Below are 21,114 nucleotides of genomic sequence, written 5' to 3'. Positions count from 1 at the left end.
AGGGGTTCCCCACCCTGACCATCCCCCTGTTCCTGTGAGGGGTTCTCCACCCTGACCATCCCCCTGTTCCTGTGAGGGGTTCCCCACCCTGACCATCCCCTGTTCCTGTGAGGGGTTCTCCACCCTGACCATCCCCCTGTTCCTGTGAGGGGTTCCCCACCCTGACCATCCCCTGTTCCTGTGAGGGGTTCTCCACCCTGACCATCCCCCTGTTCCTGTGAGGGGTTCCCCACCCTGACCATCCCCCTGTTCCTGTGAGGGGTTCTCCACCCTGACCATCCCCCTGCTCCTGTGAGGGGTTCCCCACCCTGACCATCCCCTGTTCCTGTGAGGGGTTCTCCACCCTGACCATCCCCCTGTTCCTGTGAGGGGTTCCCCACCCTGACCATCCCCCTGTTCCTGTGAGGGGTTCTCCACCCTGACCATCCCCCTGTTCCTGTGAGGGGTTCCCCACCCTGACCATCCCCCTGTTCCTGTGAGGGGTTCTCCACCCTGACCATCCCCCTGCTCCTGTGAGGGGTTCCCCACCCTGACCATCCCCTGTTCCTGTGAGGGGTTCTCCACCCTGACCATCCCCCTGTTCCTGTGAGGGGTTCCCCACCCTGACCATCCCCCTGTTCCTGTGAGGGGTTCCCCACCCTGACCACCCCCTGTTCCTGTGAGGGGTTCCCCACTCTGACCACCCCCTGTTCCTGTGAGGGGTTCCCCACCCTGACCATCCCCTGTTCCTGTGAGGGGTTCCCCACTCTGACCACCCCCTGTTCCTGTGAGGGGTTCCCCACCCTGGCCATCCCCTCTGACCACCCCCTGTTCCTGTGAGGGGTTCCCCACCCTGGCCATCCCCTCTGACCACCCCCTGTTCCTGTGAGGGGTTCCCCACCCTGACCGTCCCCTGTTCCTGTGAGGGGTTCCCCACCCTGACCATCCCCTGTTCCTGTGAGGGGTTCCCCACCCTGACCGTCCCCTGTTCCTGTGAGGGGTTCCCCACCCTGACCATCCCCATGTTCCTGTGAGGGATCCCCACCCTGACCATCCCCCTGTTCCTGTGAGGGGTTCCCCACCCTGACCATCCCCCTGTTCCTGTGAGGGATCCCCACCCTGACCATCCCCCTGTTCCTGTGAGGGGTTCCCCACCCTGACCATCCCCCTGTTCCTGTGAGGGGTTCCCCACCCTGACCATCCCCCTGTTCCTGTGAGGGATCCCCACCCTGACCATCCCCCTGTTCCTGTGAGGGGTTCCCCACCCTGACCGTCCCCCTGTTCCTGTGAGGGGTTCTCCACCCTGACCATCCCCCTGTTCCTGTGAGGGGTTCCCCACCCTGACCGTCCCCCTGTTCCTGTGAGGGGTTCCCCACCCTGACCATCCCCTGCTCCTGTGAGGGGTTCCCCACCCTGACCATCCCCCTGTTCCTGTGAGGGGTTCCCCACCCTGACCATCCCCTGCTCCTGTGAGGGGTTCCCCACCCTGACCATCCCCCTGTTCCTGTGAGGGGTTCCCCACCCTGACCATCCCCTGTTCCTGTGAGGGGTTCCCCACCCTGACCATCCCCCTGTTCCTGTGAGGGGTTCCCCACCCTGACCATCCCCTGTTCCTGTGAGGGGTTCCCCACCCTGGACACCCTCTGTTCCTGTGAGGGGTTCCCCACCCTGACCATCCCCCTGTTCCTGTGAGGGGTTCCCCACCCTGACCATCCCCTGTTCCTGTGAGGGGTTCCCCACCCTGACCACCACCTGCTCCTGTGAGGGGTTCCCCACCCTGGCCATCCTCCTGTTCCTGTGAGGGGTTCCCCACTCTGACCACCCCCTGTTCCTGTGAGTGGATCCCCACCCTGACCATCCTCCTGTTCCTGTGAGGGGTTCCCCACTCTGTCCACCCCCTGTTCCTGTGAGGGGTTCCCCACCCTGACCACCCCCTGTTCCTGTGAGGGGTTCCCCACCCTGACCACCCCCTGCTCCTGTGAGGGGTTCCCCACCCTGGCCATCCCCTGTTCCTGTGAGGGGTTCCCCACCCTGACCATCCCCCTGTTCCTGTGAGGGGTTCCCCACGCTGACCATCCCCTGTTCCTGTGAGGGGTTCCCCACCCTGACCATCCCCCTGTTCCTGTGAGGGGTTCCCCACCCTGACCATCCCCTGTTCCTGTGAGGGGTTCCCCACCCTGGACACCCTCTGTTCCTGTGAGGGGTTCCCCACCCTGACCATCCCCCTGTTCCTGTGAGGGGTTCCCCACCCTGACCACCCCCTGTTCCTGTGAGGGGTTCCCCACCCTGACCACCCCCTGCTCCTGTGAGGGGTTCCCCACCCTGGCCACCCCCTGTTCCTGTGAGGGGTTCCCCACCCTGACCATCCCCCTGTTCCTGTGAGGGGTTTCCCACCCTGACCACCCCCTGTTCCTGTGAGGGGTTCCCCACCCTGACCACCCTCTGCTCCTGTGAGGGGTTCCCCACCCTGACCACCCCCTGCTCCTGTGAGGGGTTCCCCACCCTGGCCATCCCCTGTTCCTGTGAGGGGTTCCCCACCCTGACCATCCTCTGCTCCTGTGAGGGGTTCCCCACCCTGACCATCCCCTGCTCCTGTGAGGGGTTCCCCACCCTGACCATCCCCCTGTTCCTGTGAGGGGTTCTCCACCCTGACCATCCCCCTGTTCCTGTGAGGGGTTCCCCACCCTGGCCATCCCCCTGTTCCTGTGAGGGGTTCCCCACCCTGACCATCCCCCTGTTCCTGTGAGGGGTTCTCCACCCTGACCATCCCCCTGTTCCTGTGAGGGGTTCCCCACCCTGACCATCCCCTGTTCCTGTGAGGGGTTCTCCACCCTGACCATCCCCCTGTTCCTGTGAGGGGTTCCCCACCCTGACCATCCCCCTGTTCCTGTGAGGGGTTCTCCACCCTGACCGTCCCCCTGTTCCTGTGAGGGGTTCCCCACCCTGACCATCCCGTTCCTGTGAGGGGTTCCCCACCCTGACCATCCCCCTGCTCCTGTGAGGGTTCCCCACCCTGACCATCCCCGGTTCCTGTGAGGGGTTCCCCACCCTGACCATCCCCCTGTTCCTGTGAGGGGTTCCCCACCCTGACCATCCCCTGCTCCTGTGAGGGGTTCCCCACCCTGACCATCCCCCTGTTCCTGTGAGGGTTCCCCACCCTGGCCATCCCCCTGCTCCTGTGAGGGGTTCCCCACCCTGACCATCCCCCTGCTCCTGTGAGGGGTTCCCCACCCTGACCATCCCCCTGTTCCTGTGAGGGTTCCCCACCCTGGCCATCCCCCTGCTCCTGTGAGGGGTTCCCCACCCTGACCATCCCCCTGCTCCTGTGAGGGGGTTCCCCATCCTGGCCATCCCCTGTTCCTGTGAGGGATTCCCCACCCTGACCGTCCCCTGTTCCTGTGAGGGGTTCCCCACCCTGACCACCCTCTGTTCCTGTGAGGGTTCCCCACCCTGACCATCCTCTGTTCCTGTGAGGGATTCCCCACCCTGACCGTCCCCTGTTCCTGTGAGGGGCTCCCCACCCTGACCATCCCCCTGTTCCTGTGAGGGTTCCCCACCCTGACCATCCCCTGCTCCTGTGAGGGGTTCCCCACCCTGACCATCCCCCTGCTCCTGTGAGGGGTTCCCCACCCTGACCATCCCCCTGCTCCTGTGAGGGGTTCCCCACCCTGACCATCCCCTGCTCCTGTGAGGGGTTCTCCACCCTGACCATCCCCCTGTTCCTGTGAGGGGTTCCCCACCCTGACCATCCCCCTGTTCCTGTGAGGGGTTCTCCACCCTGACCATCCCCTGCTCCTGTGAGGGGTTCCCCACCCTGACCATCCCCTGCTCCTGTGAGGGGTTCCCCACCCTGACCATCCCCCTGTTCCTGTGAGGGGTTCCCCACCCTGACCATCCCCCTGTTCCTGTGAGGGGTTCCCCACCCTGACCATCCCCTGTTCCTGTGAGGGGTTCCCCACCCTGACCATCCCCTGTTCCTGTGAGGGGTTCCCCACCCTGACCATCCCCTGCTCCTGTGAGGGGTTCCCCACCCTGACCATCCCCCTGTTCCTGTGAGGGGTTCCCCACCCTGACCATCCCCCTGTTCCTGTGAGGGGTTCCCCACCCTGACCATCCCCCTGCTCCTGTGAGGGGTTCCCCACCCTGACCATCCCCCTGTTCCTGTGAGGGTTCCCCACCCTGGCCATCCCCCTGCTCCTGTGAGGGGTTCCCCACCCTGACCATCCCCCTGCTCCTGTGAGGGGGTTCCCCATCCTGGCCATCCCCTGTTCCTGTGAGGGGTTCCCCACCCTGACCATCCCCTGTTCCTGTATGGGTTCCCCACCCTGACCATCCCCTGTTCCTGTGAGGGGTTCCCCACCCTGACCATCCCCCTGTTCCTGTGAGGGTTCCCCACCCTGACCATCCCCCTGTTCCTGTGAGGGGTTCCCCACCCTGACCATCCCCTGTTCCTGTGAGGGTTCCCCACCCTGACCATCCCCTGCTCCTGTGAGGGGTTCCCCACCCTGACCATCCCCCTGCTCCTGTGAGGGGGTTCCCCATCCTGGCCATCCCCTGTTCCTGTGAGGGGTTCCCCACCCTGACCATCCCCCTGTTCCTGTGAGGGGTTCCCCACCCTGACCATCCCCCTGCTCCTGTGAGGGGTTCCCCACCCTGACCATCCCCCTGCTCCTGTGAGGGGTTCCCCACCCTGACCATCCCCGTGTTCCTGTGAGGGGTTCCCCACCCTGACCATCCCCCTGTTCCTGTGAGGGGTTCCCCACCCTGACCATCCCCCTGCTCCTGTGAGGGGTTCCCCACCCTGACCATCCCCGTGTTCCTGTGAGGGGTTCCCCACCCTGACCATCCCCCTGTTCCTGTGAGGGGTTCCCCACCCTGACCATCCCCGTGTTCCTGTGAGGGGTTCCCCACCCTGACCATCCCCCTGTTCCTGTGAGGGGTTCCCCACCCTGACCATCCTTCTGTTCCTGTGAGGGGTTCCCCACCCTGTGCTCTTCTCACCAGTACACAGGTGGTCACATGCTCTGAAAGTGGAAGGGGCAGTTGAAGCTGCTTTGCCCGGGGAGATTATTTGCCCCTGCATGTCTGGCCCTCCCCTCCCATGGGTGTTGAATGGGAAGGGGAAGTGGATGTTGCAGACGGGGGAGTGGACTAGCAGAACACTAAAAGAGGGGGAGCCACTGCTGGCGTTGGTTGAAGAGATTACGGAGGATGATGCACTGAATTTGGAGGTCACTGGGTGGAAGATGAGGACGTGGAACCCCGTCCCCCCCATCCTGACTCTGGCTGGGAGCAGAGCCAACGGCTCGGTGTCTGAGATTCCCTCGGTGACGGGAGACGCCACACAGCTCGGGAGCTGGGGTGGGGTCACGGTGGCTTCAGGACAGGGACCCCCGTCCCCCCCATCCTGACTCTGGCTGGGAGCAGAGCCAACGGCTCGGTGTCTGAGATTCCCTCAGTGACGGGAGATGCCACACAGCTCGGGAGCTGGGGTGAGGTCACGGTGGCTTCAGGACAGGGAGTGTGCAGCCAAAGACACTGAAGGGAATGAGGCATCAGGGCAGGAGGGGCGCACGATCTTCCGGCTAGTCAGAGGTGCCTCCCCGGTGTTACTGCCCTTTTCACAATCACAAGACACCGCTGGGTATGAAGAACTTCGGGTCCACCCCATCAGCGGAGGAGATGGAGGAACTGGACTCATTATGGCCTGTCAGAGTTAGCGTGCAGTCTGACAGCGAGGGGTTGCCTCGGACATTTCTCTTGCGATGGCAAGACCCTGGTGGACACTGGGAATATAAAATACTGCAAGTCCATTCAGACGTCAGTTTAGCACAGACGAGTTCCCAGGAGAGGGAACAACAGGGGCACTGTGGCACGCTGTCCATGTTGGGCCCTCCTGACAGTGCTGCCCTCCAGTGCTCGCTCGACGGAAGACAAACGTGATTGCGTACGATTGATGACTGCTGCCGGCTTATTCTGGACAACAACGTTCACACACCATCAATCGACAGACAGGACACTCAGGGGCATGGGCTATATTATATTACTCTTTCTGTGATTGTATGCATACTGATATCTCTTATGTGTTGTGCCCTGTATAACCACTGGTACTGGGTTTTCCAACACATTCGTTTGGCTGAATTCATTTATGGTGGAATGACAACTAAATGTGAACTTGAACTTAAGGAGGTGTGGTCAAGAAAATTGTGGGAGTACATGATGTGTAATAGGCATCAGTCAGTTACTGTACCCCCTGGTGGGGTAGAAGGGTTGACAAGGAGAAGGAAGACCCAGGGGCCAATAAGAGCAAGGGGATTAGCAAAGGATGTTGAAACAAGGGCAGAGCCAGTGCTAATGTAGCCATCAATGTACCAAAAAGGGAAGACAGGGACAGACTGAAGCAATGACCACGCCACAGATCTCAGTTTGTGGCAACTGCAGATTAGAGCCAAGAGGGTCTGGTTGTCCTCGGACCCTCTTGCCACAACTACCACCTGGTCTCACTCAGTGTCTTTTCCCCACGTCACATTCCCCACGTTCCCCACATCACATTCCTCACATTCCCCACATCACATTCCCCACATCACATTCCTCACATTCCCCACATCACATTCCCCACATCACATTCCCGTCACATTCCCCACATCACATTCCCCACGTTCCCCATGTCACATTCCCGTCACATTCCCCACGTTCCCCACATCACATTCCCCACGTTCCCCACATCACATTCCCCATGTCACATTCCCCACATCACATTCTGATCACATTCCCCACGTCACATTCCCCACATTCCCCATGTCACATACCTCACATCACATTCCCGTCACATTCCCCACGTTCCCCACATCACATTCCCCATGTTCCCCACATCACATTCCCCATGTCACATTCCCCACATCACATTCCCCATGTTCCCCACATCACATTCCCGTCACATTCCCCACGTTCCCCACATCACATTCCCCACATTCCCCACATCACATTCCCGTCACATTCCCCACGTTCCCCACATCACATTCCCCATGTTCCCCACATCACATTCCCCATGTCACATTCCCCACATCACATTCCCCATGTTCCCCACATCACATTCCCGTCACATTCCCCACGTTCCCCACATCACATTCCCCACATTCCCCACATCACATTCCCGTCACATTCCCCACATTCCCCATGTCACATACCTCACATCACATTCCCCACATCACATTCCCCATGTTCCCCACATCACATTCCCCACATCACATTCCCCATGTTCCCCACATCACGTTCCCCATGTCACATTCCCCACATTCCCCATGTCACATTCCCCACATTCCCCACATCACATTCCTCACATTCCCCACATCACATTCCCGTCACATTCCCCACATTCCCCATGTCACATACCTCACATCACATTCCCGTCACATTCCCCACGTTCCCCACATCACATTCCCCACATTCCCCATGTCACATTCCCCACATTCCCCATGTCACATTCCCCACATTCCCCATGTCACATACCTCACATCACATTCCTCACATTCCCCACATCACATTCCCGTCACATTCCCCACATCACATTCCTCACATTCCCCACATCACATTCCCGTCACATTCCCCACATCACATTCCCCACGTTCCCCACATCACATTCCCCACATTCCCCATGTCACATACCTCACATCACATTCCCCACATTCCCCACATCACATTCCCCATGTCACATTCCCCACATTCCCCATGTCACATACCTCACATCACATTCCCCACGTTCCCCACATCACATTCCCCATGTCACATTCCCCACATTCCCCATGTGACATACCTCACATCACATTCCCGTCACATTCCCCACATACCTCACATCACATTCCCATCACATTCCCCACATTCCCCATGTCACATTCCCCACATTCCCATCACATTCCCCACGTTCCCCACATCACATTCCCGTCACGTTCCCCACATCACATTCCCCACGTTCCCCACATCACATTCCCCATGTCACATTCCCCACATTCCCCATGTCACATACCTCACATCACATTCCCGTCACATTCCCCACATTCCCCATGTCACATACCTCACATCACATTCCCATCACATTCCCCACATTCCCCATGTCACATTCCCCACATTCCCATCACATTCCCCACGTTCCCCACATCACATTCCCATCACGTTCCCCACATCACATTCCCCACGTTCCCCACATCACATTCCCCACATTCCCCATGTCACATACCCGTCACATTCCCCACGTTCCCCACATCACATTCCCCACATTCCCCATGTCACATACCTCATGTCACATTCCCCACGTTCCCCACATCACATTCCTCACATTCCCCACATCACATTCCCCACGTTCCCCACATCACATTCCCCATGTCACATTCCCCACATTACATACCTCACATCACATTCCCGTCACGTTCCCCACATCACATTCCCCACGTTCCCCACATCACATTCCCCACATTCCCCATGTCACATACCTCATGTCACATTCCCCACGTCACATTCCCCACATCACATTCCTCACATTCCCCACATCACATTCCTCACATTCCCCACATCACATTCCCCACGTTCCCCACATCACATTCCCCACATTCCCCATGTCACATACCTCATGTCACATTCCCCACGTCACATTCCCCACATCACATTCCTCACATTCCCCACATCACATTCCTCACATTCCCCACATCACATTCCCCACGTTCCCCACATCACATTCCCGTCACATTCCCCACGTTCCCCACATCACATTCCCCACATTCCCCACATCACATTCCTCACATTCCCCACATCACATTCCCCACGTTCCCCACATCACATTCCCGTCACATTCCCCACGTTCCCCACATCACATTCCCCACATTCCCCACATCACATTCCCGTCACATTCCCCACGTTCCCCACATCACATTCCCCACGTTCCCCACATTCCCCATGTCACATTCCCCACGTTCCCCACATCACATTCCCCACATTCCCCACATCACATTCCCGTCACATTCCCCACGTTCCCCACATCACATTCCCCACGTTCCCCACATCACATTCCCGTCATATTCCCCATGTCACATACCTCACATCACATTCCCCACATTCCCCATGTCACATACCTCACATCACATTCCCCACATCACATTCCCGTCACGTTCCCCACGTCACATTCCCCACATTCCCCATGTCACATACCTCACATCACATTCCTCACATTCCCCACATCACATTCCCCACGTTCCCCACATCACATTCCCGTCACATTCCCCACATTCCCCACATCACATTCCCCACATCACATTCCCGTCACATTCCCCACGTTCCCCACATCACATTCCCCACGTTCCCCACATCACATTCCCGTCACATTCCCCATGTCACATACCTCACATCACATTCCCCACATTCCCCATGTCACATACCTCACATCACATTCCCCACATCACATTCCCGTCACGTACCCCACGTCACATTCCCCACATTCCCCATGTCACATACCTCACATCACATTCCCCACATCACATTCCCGTCACGTTCCCCACATCACATTCCCCACGTTCCCCACATCACATTCCCCACATTCCCCATGTCACATACCTCATGTCACATTCCCCACATCACATTCCTCACATTCCCCACATCACATTCCTCACATTCCCCACATCACATTCCCCACGTTCCCCACATCACATTCCCCACATCACATTCCCGTCACATTCCCCACGTTCCCCACATCACATTCCCCACATCACATTCCCGTCACATTCCCCACGTTCCCCACATCACATTCCTCACATTCCCCATGTCACATTCCCCAAGTTCCCCACATCACATTCCCCACATCACATTCCCGTCACATTCCCCACGTTCCCCACATCATATTCCCCACGTTCCCAACATCACATTCCTCACATTCCCCACTGGTGACACTCATTCACAAATGAGGACAAATGTGATTAAATGGAGGACGGGACAGGATGCCGAGGTGCAGAAGAGCCACGCCCGGGGGCTGGGAGAGCACGGCCCCCAAGGCAGTTGGGGAGGTGACTGAGGGCCTTTGTGCTCTGTGATAAACACAGCAGGAAGACCAAAGCCATGCAGAAATGAGTGAGCCGTCACTACAGTACAGGGAACGTGTCCGGACCAGAGGGTCTGATGCCACACAGGGGGTTCACTTTACCCAGTGCCGGTGACATGCTGGGCTGTTCATGTTCTACTCACCCCTGCCTGAGCTAATTTTTACCACAGGACCAGCATGCTTGTCCTTCCTCTTTTTCTGTTTCATTCCTCTTCGTCATCACACTGAATAAACAGCCACACCCACCAGGTTTCATGGCTCATTCCTGTCCTGTGAAGAACCTTCGGACTGCAAATCCAGCAGGATCCATGGGAGAAGCTGCTCACTCAGCAGAGGGATCGGACACAGCGTGTGAGCTAAAGGAGGTTGCCTGAGGGTCTGGAGCAGAACCACCAAAGCCACCCGTACTCTCCACGTCACGCACACAGTCACTCGCAAGAGCTGAGCAACGACTGCATTGTGCATACAGAGTTCAGGACAAGCACAGGAATGGAGGTTAATGGCCCAAACACTGTCTCTTTGTCGCACACAGGTCATTGCATGAAAGGCTTCAGCAGCACATGTAGCAGAAAGAGTAGTGACTAATGGTGGAACAGTACCAGATTGGATCCGGGTGTGGTCTGGAATCACCTCATCGTCAGTACCAGATCGGATCCGGGTGTGGTCTGGAATCACCTCATCGTCAGTACCAGATCAGATCCGGGTGTGGTCTGGAGTTACTCCACAGTCAGTACCAGATTGGATCCGGGTGTGGTCTGGAATCACCCATCATCAGTACCAGATTGGATCCGGGTGTGGTCTGGAATCACCTCATCGTCAGTACCAGATTGGATCCGGGTGTGGTCTGGAGTTACTCCACAGTCAGTACCAGATCGGATCCGGGTGTGGTCTGGAATCACACATCATCAGTACCAGATTGGACTGAACTGTGGCCTGGAGGCTTGTCTGAGAGAGGGGTGGAATGGTGGTTAATTTCGCAGGATTTTGAAATTTTACTGAAGGTAGAGGAGATGGTTATGGTGAGGGTGGAGGAGTTGCACTGCTCGGGTGGAATATCAGAGCCGAACTCAAGGATGGTTGACACACAGAATCCGTTTGGGTAGAACGGAAGAGGAGGAAGATTGCAGTCACTACGATGGGATTGTACCACAGAGGGCTGGTTCTTCCTGGGCTGCGGGTGGGAGGGGGTAGGCACACTGAGCAGAGTGGTGGAGATCTGCTCTGACCGCTGCCAGGCTTTCACCCACATTGGCCCGTCTGCTGCCCACTATGGCCTCTATCGTATCACTGCTCCAGCACCTCCGCGAATCTGCTGCTCAGCTGGATTTAGTTTGAGGAGGGTCTCCAGCACCGTCTCAGTGGGGCTCACCCACTGTGCCATGCGGCAGGTTTGACCTGCTCCGGGGTACGTGTCCAGCCGGCTGGTACCGTCGTATCCGTGAAGCCTCAGGGCGGAATGGCTGGGCCCAGCGGTCTTCCCATTACTGCGGCTGCGACACTGCTCCTGCCCCGTTTCCCGCCCTCCTGTGGCTGTGGTGTCTAGCGTTCCGCAGGGCCCCTGGGAACACTCGTCTCATCGGGTTCCTCCGGAGAGACGATGCTCCGTTCCCAGGGCCGCGTCCGATCTTCGTGAGCTGGGCCTGGCGGGCAGCTCAGGCCCTCAACTTATTCCGGGGCTGAAGGTGTTCTATCCACGTCACAGTTCTTCAGTGTCACCGTCAATTTCCAACCCCCGCTGTGGCGCGCACTCAGTCCATGGTGACAGATGAGAAGGGCTCGTTTATCTCAACAGCGGGTTTCACTGCAACTAGCTCAGTCACAAGGGAGCAGCTTCGCTCGGTTACGTACAGACGGGGGAGGAGGTTATTACACACTCCGGACCTCCCACAAACACGTGGACAACCGTTTAACGAGCTAAGATGTAACAGGAAGTGAGCTGTAACGTGCCGCCACGATCCCACGAAAGCATTTTAAAACAAAAGTAATTAATAGGGCTGGCCACGAGGAATGCAGGGATGAGGTGTCAGCCATGGCCCCGAATGTCACGAGATGTTAGGGCGTTTAGAGGTCAAGGAGAAGGTAGTGTTGAGCCTCCTAGTGAGTATTCAGGGGGATAAGTCCCCAGGGCCTGATGGGTTTACCCCCCGGTTAGTGCAGGAGCCGAGAGACAAGATTGCTGGGACTTGGTGTCCTCTCTAGGTTACAGGTGGGACCCTGGAGGACTGGTGAGGGCCTAATGTTGTAACTCGATTGAAAGAAGGGAAGATCCTTAGAACTGTAGACTGGTGAGTCTCAGGTTGGTTGTGGGGAAATTGCCGGAGGGAATTTTTTTGGGATAGGATATTTGAGCACTTGGAAACCCGTGTCGTAATTAGGCTTTGTGCGGGTAGGTCATGTCTTACCAACTTGACTGAGTTGTTGACAAGGTGACAAGAGAGCTTGATGAGGGTAGGGCAGTGGATGTTGTCTGCATGGATTTTAGTAAGGTGTTTGACAAAGTCCCTCGGAGTCAAATTGAGAAGATTAAGATGCATGGGGTTCTCAACGAATTGGCTCCTGGGATTCAGAATGGCACATAGAAGACAGAAGATAGTGGTTGAAGGGACATATTTGAGCTGGAGGTCTGTAATTAGTAGTGTTTTGCACAGATCTGTGTTGGGAGCTCTGCTGTTAATGATGTATATAAATGACCTGGATGAAAATGTAGATGGGTGGATTAGTAAGTTTGCGATGATACCAAGACTGGTGGAGTTGTGGATGAAGACTGGCAAAGAGTACAGTGCAATATAGATCAATTGCAGATCTGGGCAGAGAAATGGCAGATGGAGTGTAATCCAAATAAATGTGAGGTGTTGCAAGGAGACAGCACACTGTTCAGGGCAAGACCCTTAACAATGTTGCTGAGCAGAGAGATCCTTGGGGTCCAGGTTCATAGCTCCTTCAAAGTGGCTACACACGTCAATAGGGTGGTTAAGGCTTATGGAATGCTTGCTTTTAGTTGAGGTTTTGAGTTTAAAAGTCAGGGGTTATGTCACAACTTTATAAACCTCTGATCCGGCCGTTATCTGGAGTACTGCATACATTTCTAACTGCTTCACTATAGAAAGAATGTTGAGGAGAGTGTGCAGAAGAGGATGCTGCCTGGTTTTGGGGGCGTGTGCTACCATGAGAAGCTGTACAAACGTGGGTTGTATTCTTTGGAGTGGTGGTGGTTGAGGGGAGATCTGATAGAGGTTTACAAGTTTATGAGAGGTACCTTTCCGAGGTTGAAATGTCTTAATACAAGAGAGGGCATGCTTTGAAGGTAAGAGGGGGTATGTTCAAAAAGGATGTGAGGTGTCACCCCACCGTCAGCCGTGTCTCTGACCCGGACACAGTCGGAATTCACCCCACCGTCGGCTGTGACCCTGACCCAGGTACAGTCGGGTGTCTCCCCACCGTCAGTGACTCTGACCCAGACACAGTCGGGATTCACCCCACCGTCAGTGTGACTCTGACCCAGACACAGTCGGGATTCACCCCACCGTCAGCAGTGACTCTGACCCAGGTACAGTCGGGTGTCTCCCCACCGTCAGCAGTGACTCTGACCCAGGCACAGTCGGGATTCACCCCACCGTCAGCAGTGACTCTGACCCAGGTACAGTCGGGATTCACCCCACCGTCAGCAGTGACTCTGACACGGACACAGTCGGGATTCACCCCACCGTCAGTGACTCTGACCCGGGTACAGTCGGGTGTCTCCCCACCGTCAGTGTGACTCTGACCCAGACACAGTCGGGATTCACCCCACCGTCAGTGACTCTGACCCAGGTACAGTCGGGATTCACCCCACCGTCAGTGTGACTCTGACCCAGGTACAGTCGGGTGTCTCCCCACCGTCAGCAGTGACTCTGACCCAGGTACAGTCGGGATTCACCCCACCGTCAGCAGTGACTCTGACCCAGACACAGTCGGGATTCACCCCACCGTCAGTGACTCTGACCCAGGTACAGTCGGGTGTCTCCCCACCGTCAGTGACTCTGACCCAGACACAGTCGGGATTCACCCCACTGTCAGCAGTGACTCTGACCCAGACACAGTCGGGATTCACCCCACCGTCAGTGTGACTCTGACCCAGGTACAGTCGGGATTCACCCCACCGTCAGTGACTCTGACCCAGACACAGTCGGGATTCACCCCACCGTCAGTGTGACTCTGACCCAGACACAGTCGGGATTCACCCCACCGTCAGTGACTCTGACCCAGGTACAGTCGGGATTCTCCCCACCGTCAGTGACTCTGACCCGGACACAGTCGGGTGTCTCCCCACCGTCAGTGACTCTGACCCAGACACAGTCGGGATTCACCCCACTGTCAGCAGTGACTCTGACCCAGGTACAGTCGGGATTCACCCCACTGTCAGCAGTGACTCTGACCCAGGTACAGTCGGGATTCTCCCCACCGTCAGTGACTCTGACCCGGACACAGTCGGGTGTCTCCCCACGGTCAGTGTGACTCTGACCCAGACACAGTCGGGTGTCTCCCCACCGTCAGTGACTCTGACCCAGACACAGTCGGGATTCACCCCACTGTCAGCAGTGACTCTGACCCAGGTACAGTCGGGATTCACCCCACTGTCAGCAGTGACTCTGACCCAGACACAGTCGGGATTCACCCCACCGTCAGTGACTCTGACCCAGACACAGTCGGGATTCACCCCACCGTCAGTGTGACTCTGACCCAGACACAGTCGGGATTCACCCCACTGTCAGCAGTGACTCTGACCCAGGTACAGTCGGGATTCACCCCACCGTCAGTGTGACTCTGACCCAGACACAGTCGGGATTCACCCCACTGTCAGCAGTGACTCTGACCCAGGTACAGTTGGGATTCACCCCACCGTCAGTGACTCTGACCCAGGTACAGTCGGGATTCACCCCACCGTCAGTGTGACTCTGACCCAGACACAGTCGGGATTCACCCCACCGTCAGTGACTCTGACCCAGGTACAGTCGGGATTCTCCCCACCGTCAGTGACTCTGACCCGGACACAGTCGGGTGTCTCCCCACCGTCAGTGACTCTGACCCAGACACAGTCGGGATTCACCCCACCGTCAGTGACTCTGACCCGGACACAGTCGGGATTCACCCCACCGTCAGTGACTCTGACCCGGACACAGTCGGGTGTCTCCCCACCGTCAGTGTGACTCTGACCCAGACACAGTCGGGATTCACCCCACCGTCAGCAGTGACTCTGACCCAGACACAGTCGGGATTCACCCCACTGTCAGCAGTGACTCTGACCCAGGTACAGTCGGGATTCACCCCACTGTCAGCAGTGACTCTGACCCAGGTACAGTCGGGATTCTCCCCACCGTCAGTGACTCTGACCCGGACACAGTCGGGTGTCTCCCCACGGTCAGTGTGACTCTGACCCAGACACAGTCGGGTGTCTCCCCACCGTCAGTGACTCTGACCCAGACACAGTCGGGATTCACCCCACTGTCAGCAGTGACTCTGACCCAGGTACAGTCGGGATTCACCCCACTGTCAGCAGTGACTCTGACCCAGACACAGTCGGGATTCACCCCACCGTCAGTGACTCTGACCCAGGTACAGTCGGGATTCACCCCACCGTCAGCAGTGACTCTGACCCAGACACAGTCGGGATTCACCCCACCGTCAGTGTGACTCTGACCCAGACACAGTCGGGATTCACCCCACTGTCAGCAGTGACTCTGACCCAGGTACAGTCGGGATTCACCCCACCGTCAGTGTGACTCTGACCCAGACACAGTCGGGATTCACCCCACTGTCAGCAGTGACTCTGACCCAGGTACAGTTGGGATTCACCCCACCGTCAGTGACTCTGACCCAGGTACAGTCGGGATTCACCCCACCGTCAGTGACTCTGACCCAGACACAGTCGGGTGTCTCCCCACCGTCAGTGACTCTGACCCAGGTACAGTCGGGATTCACCCCACCGTCAGTGACTCTGACCCGGACACAGTCGGGATTCACCCCACCGTCAGTGACTCTGACCCAGGTACAGTCGGGATTCACCCCACCGTCAGTGTGACTCTGACCCAGGTACAGTCGGGATTCACCCCACCGTCAGTGACTCTGACCCGGACACAGTTGGGATTCACCCCACCGTCAGTGACTCTGACCCAGACACAGTCGGGATTCACCCCACCGTCAGTGTGACTCTGACCCAGACACAGTCGGGATTCACCCCACCGTCAGCAGTGACTCTGACCCAGGTACAGTCGGGATTCACCCCACCGTCAGCAGTGACTCTGACCCAGGTACAGTCGGGATTCACCCCACCGTCAGCAGTGACTCTGACCCGGACACAGTCGGGTGTCTCCCCACCGTCAGCAGTGACTCTGACCCAGACACAGTCGGGTGTCTCCCCACCGTCAGCAGTGACTCTGACCCGGACACAGTCGGGTGTCTCCCCACCGTCAGCAGTGACTCTGACCCAGACACAGTCGGGATTCACCCCACCGTCAGTGACTCTGACCCAGGTACAGTCGGGATTCACCCCACCGTCAGCAGTGACTCTGACCCAGGTACAGTCGGGATTCACCCCACCGTCAGCAGTGACTCTGACCCGGACACAGTCGGGATTCACCCCACCGTCAGTGTGACTCTGACCCAGACACAGTCGGGATTCACCCCACCGTCAGTGTGACTCTGACCCAGGTACAGTCGGGATTCAGTCCCCCCGTCAGCAGTGACTCTGACCCAGGTACAGTCGGGATTCACCCCACCGTCAGTGACTCTGACCCAGACACAGTCGGGATTCACCCCACCGTCGGCTGTGACTCTGACCCAGGTACAGTCGGGATTCACCCCACCGTCAGTGACTCTGACCCAGACACAGTCGGGTGTCTCCCCACCGTCAGCAGTGACTCTTACCCAGGTACAGTCGGGATTCAGCCCCCCGTCAGTGACTCTGACCCAGGTACAGTCGGGATTCACCCCACCGTCAGTGACTCTGACCCAGGTACAGTCGGGTGTCTCCCCACCGTCAGTGACTCTGACCCAGACACAGTCGGGTGTCTCCCCACCGTCAGTGACTCTGACCCAGGTACAGTCGGGTGTCTCCCCACCGTCAGTGACTCTGACCCAGGTACAGTCGGGATTCACCCCACCGTCAGTGACTCTGACCCAGGTACAGTCGGGTGTCTCCCCACCGTCAGTGACTCTGACCCAGGTACAGTCGGGATTCAGCCCCCCGTCGGCCTTATGACTGCTGTTTATTCCATCTGGCACGTTGTCCTCTCGCAGAGTAACTGGACAGAGCTCAGCACATCTCAGAAACCAGTCCCTTTGCCGAACTCTATCTGCACCTCTCACTGTGTCAGTCTTATCAAAGTCCCATCTGCCCCGGCCATCCTCTCCTCTCCTCTCCTCTCCTCTCCTCTCCCATCGGGAAAAGCCTGGACGTCTGTCGCAGCAGTGACTCTGACCCCACTGTTACCTGACTATTGGACAGTGGCCTCGTGCAGTTCGATGGACCCAGACTTCGCGTTCCACACTGTACATCCCTGTCTAATTGCACTGCACTCTCTAACAGACGATTTTGCATTTTCGTCTCGCTTTACCTTGTTCTACCTCAATGAGCTGATGTGATGAAATGATCTCAGTGCATGTCCCAATTTGCTGAACGTGAATTTCCAGGAGTACTGTCGCCCCCACATCTCTCTCACCTTCTTGGGGCACTGGATGTCTCGGGCCAGGTTCATCAGCAGGTCATGAGAAATGGGATCCACCAGATTCAGGAAAGCCGTGTGTTTATAAAGGACATCGTTCAAAGATGTTCCTTCCAGGCCCAGGTCCTGCAGGAGAGAAGACAGCTGATCAGAGCCTGTAACCCATCACATGAGTCCCCACTGATGCCTGTCCACCTCAGTCCTTCTATCTCAACTCCTTGTGACTTCACAATCTCTTTCAGAGCTACCACTACCCCTAGAATCCCTTCCCCACCATGTCGCTCCCAAATCAGTTCTCTGTCAACGTGCTCCTTAAACAACTCTCTTCAGCCAGCGTTAGCTCCCTCGTTGTGGCATTCTCATCCAGCTCCAGCGGCATCTCTTCACTCCCCACCCCCACCCTGCCAACCTCCTGTCCAATACACTGAAGGCAAGTTACTCCGGGGCTTGCCATACAACCTGTGAGGCGGGCTGGGAAACATCCTCTCTTACCCTTACAGTGTTTCGTGTTTACAACCAAAGAACGAAATCCAGCCTCCACGAGTACTGGTCAGCTGGTAGCCCGCACCAGCACGAGTCTGGATTGGTTAAGGCAGTCAGAAAGGGCAGAGATCCACATTTGGGTGAAACAAAATCATAAAGTAAATTCATTATCGAAGTGTGTATGCAACATCATAATACTACCCTGAGGTTCATTTCCTCGGAGACATTTGCAGGAAAGTAAAACAAAAGGATAGAATTTATGAAAATCTACACATAAACTGAGACCAAAAAGCAACTAATGTGCAAAAGAAGACAAATTGTGCAAATACAAAATAAATAACACCGAGAACTTTTGTCAAAATCCTGTTTCTGGATTATAGTTCAGCATTCAACATTATTGTTCCCCAGACCTTGGTGAGCAAACTCCCACTCCTCGGTCTAAATAGGGCCACTCAGCGGCTGTTCCTAACCAACAGACCTCAGACAGACAGGATGCACAGTCTGTCCTCCCTCCCACCCCCAGGGCTGCGTGCTGAGCCCACTGCTGTACACTCCGCTCACACACGACTGCACGGCCAAACACCCGAGTAATCGCGTCGTCAGATTAACCGATGACACTGCAGTGCTGGGGCTCATCACCAACAGCAATGAGACGGCCTACAGAGAGGAGGCGGAAGAGTTTCAGGCTTTGCTGCCAGACAAAACACCTCTTCCTCACTGTCCATAAGACAAAGGAGGTAGTCCTCGACTTCAGGAAACCCACTTACCCCCATTGCATCAACGACACAGCGGTGGACACTGCCAACGGTTTCCAGCTGATCGCAGTGGCCATCACACGTAACATCCCATGCCCCCGGAACACATCCTACACTGCCCAGCAAGCTCGTCACGCCTCCTCTTTCCGAGAAGGCTGAGGAGAGTTGGAGTTGTCTCATCTACACCAATCAACACCCTGACAAGCTGTGTCACCACACGGTTCGGAAACTGCACCGCGGCAGACAGGGAGGTAGTCAAAACGGCCCAACACAGCACTGGCACCAGCCTGCCCGCTACCAAGGACATATATTCAGAAAAGGGCAAGCAACATCTTAAGGACCCCACCCACCCTGCTTGTCCCCTCCCACAGGGAGGGGGCTGTGTAGGATCCAAGCCAGGACCACCAGACTCAACGATGGTTACAGTACTTTCTCCACCCACCAACTCCACCACTACTTTATCACTTCCTGTCAGTCACCTTCTGGCCGGCCCCTGCGGACATACAATCAAATGAGCTATCTTATGTATTTACGTTTATTGCTTTTTTAAAAATTTTTTTTTATTAGTTTTTCAAAACATTTTACAAAATTAAAAACCCCAAATCCCAATGAGGGGCATTAATACAGAGCAAGGTTAAGCATACAATAACAATATGCTACAAAGGAAGAGAATTTAACAAAAAAGCACCTAAATTAAAGACAAGTGAGCTTAGTGTCCTCCCCAAACCCCACAACACAAGAAAAAAAACAACAATTCCAGACCAACCACCACACAATATAGAGAGTATAAGTCCGGACAATCAAACTCCCAGACTGTGAATACACTTAGCAACAGAGGATAATAATGCCTACTACCAGAAAAAAAAAGGGAGCTGAAAGCAAGGGACCAAAAAGAAAAAAAAACCCTAGTCAAGAGGAAGGTTATGAAAGTACTCGATAAAAGGCCCCCAGATCTTATGGAACTTTAAATCCGAATTGAGAACTGAATAATGAATTTTTTCGAGGTCCAAGCTGGCCATAATGTCGTTAAGCCATTGCGCATGAGTGGGTGGGGCAACAGCTCTCCATCTAAGGAGGATCAAGTGTCTCGCCAGGAGAGAGGCAAAGGATAGTATTCGGCATTTGGTCGGACCCAGACATAAATCTGTCTCGCCCCAAAAACCGAACAGAGCAATTAAGGGGTTAGGTTCTAGGTGCTGATTCAGAATACCCGATAGTGTAGTGAAAACATCTTTCCAGAATTTCTCCAAGCTAGGACAGAGCCAGTACATATGGATGAGAGAGGCCACGCCCCTCTTGCATTTATCACAGAGTGGACTAATGCCAGGGTAGAATTGTGATAGTTTAGATTTAGACATATGGGCTCTATGAATAATCTTAAACTGTAAGAGATAATGGCGAGCACAAAGAGAGGTTGAGTTAACCGATTTGAGAACTGAGTCCCAGCTCTCCTCGGATAAGGAGATATTTAAATCCTGCTCCCAGGCCATTTTAATTTTATCCACAGGGGTCCATCGTAAGGCTGCTAGTTTATCTCGGATAATTGAAATTAAACCTTTACCTAGTGGATTAATGGAAAGAAATAGGTCCATAGCATTTTTCGCAGGCATTTCAGGAAAGTTAGGAATTAAAGGAGCAGTAAAGTGTCGGATTTGGAGATATCTGAAAAAGTGAGCGTTAGGCAGGTTGAACTTAACAGAGAGCTGTTGAAAAGAAGCGAAGCGGTTATCAATGAAGAGATCTTCAAAATGTCTAATGCCCTTCCTGTACCAAACATGGAATGCTGAATCGAACGTGGTAGGTAAAAAAAGGTGATTATGTGCGACAGGGCTAGAAATGGAAAACCCCTGGAAACCATAGCATTTCCTGAACTGAGCCCATATACGCAAAGTGTGTCTAACCAGAGGATTAGCTATTGATCTGGGCAGACTGCTAGGGAGTGCAGAGCCAAGAAGTGCAGATATAGATAATTCTTTAGTGGAGCTCAACTCCATTGCCACCCAGTTAGGGCACTCAGGTTGACTGTGGAAGAAAGACCAGAAGGCAGCACAACGTATATTAGCTGCCCAATAATATAAGCGAAAGTTAGGTAAAGCCATGCCACCCTCTTTTTTAG

The 21,114-nt window shown here is 55.8% G+C and overlaps 1 protein-coding gene across 1 annotated transcript in view; it reads right to left on the bottom strand.

The window, feature by feature from the left end:
• The window catches only part of LOC140732858 (leucine-rich repeat-containing protein 75B-like), a 368,168-nt gene that overhangs the window by 38,560 nt on the left and 308,494 nt on the right, over nt 1-21,114 (bottom strand). Inside the window, exon 2 of the mRNA XM_073055490.1 lies at nt 17,758-17,886. Coding sequence (XP_072911591.1) covers nt 17,758-17,886 — 129 coding nt within the window. The remainder of the gene's footprint in view (nt 1-17,757; nt 17,887-21,114) is intronic.

This window comes from Hemitrygon akajei, chromosome 9 (genome assembly GCF_048418815.1).
Source record: "Hemitrygon akajei chromosome 9, sHemAka1.3, whole genome shotgun sequence".
Taxonomy (NCBI): Eukaryota; Metazoa; Chordata; class Chondrichthyes; order Myliobatiformes; family Dasyatidae; genus Hemitrygon; species Hemitrygon akajei.
This window is presented reverse-complemented; position numbering and strand designations above follow the sequence as displayed.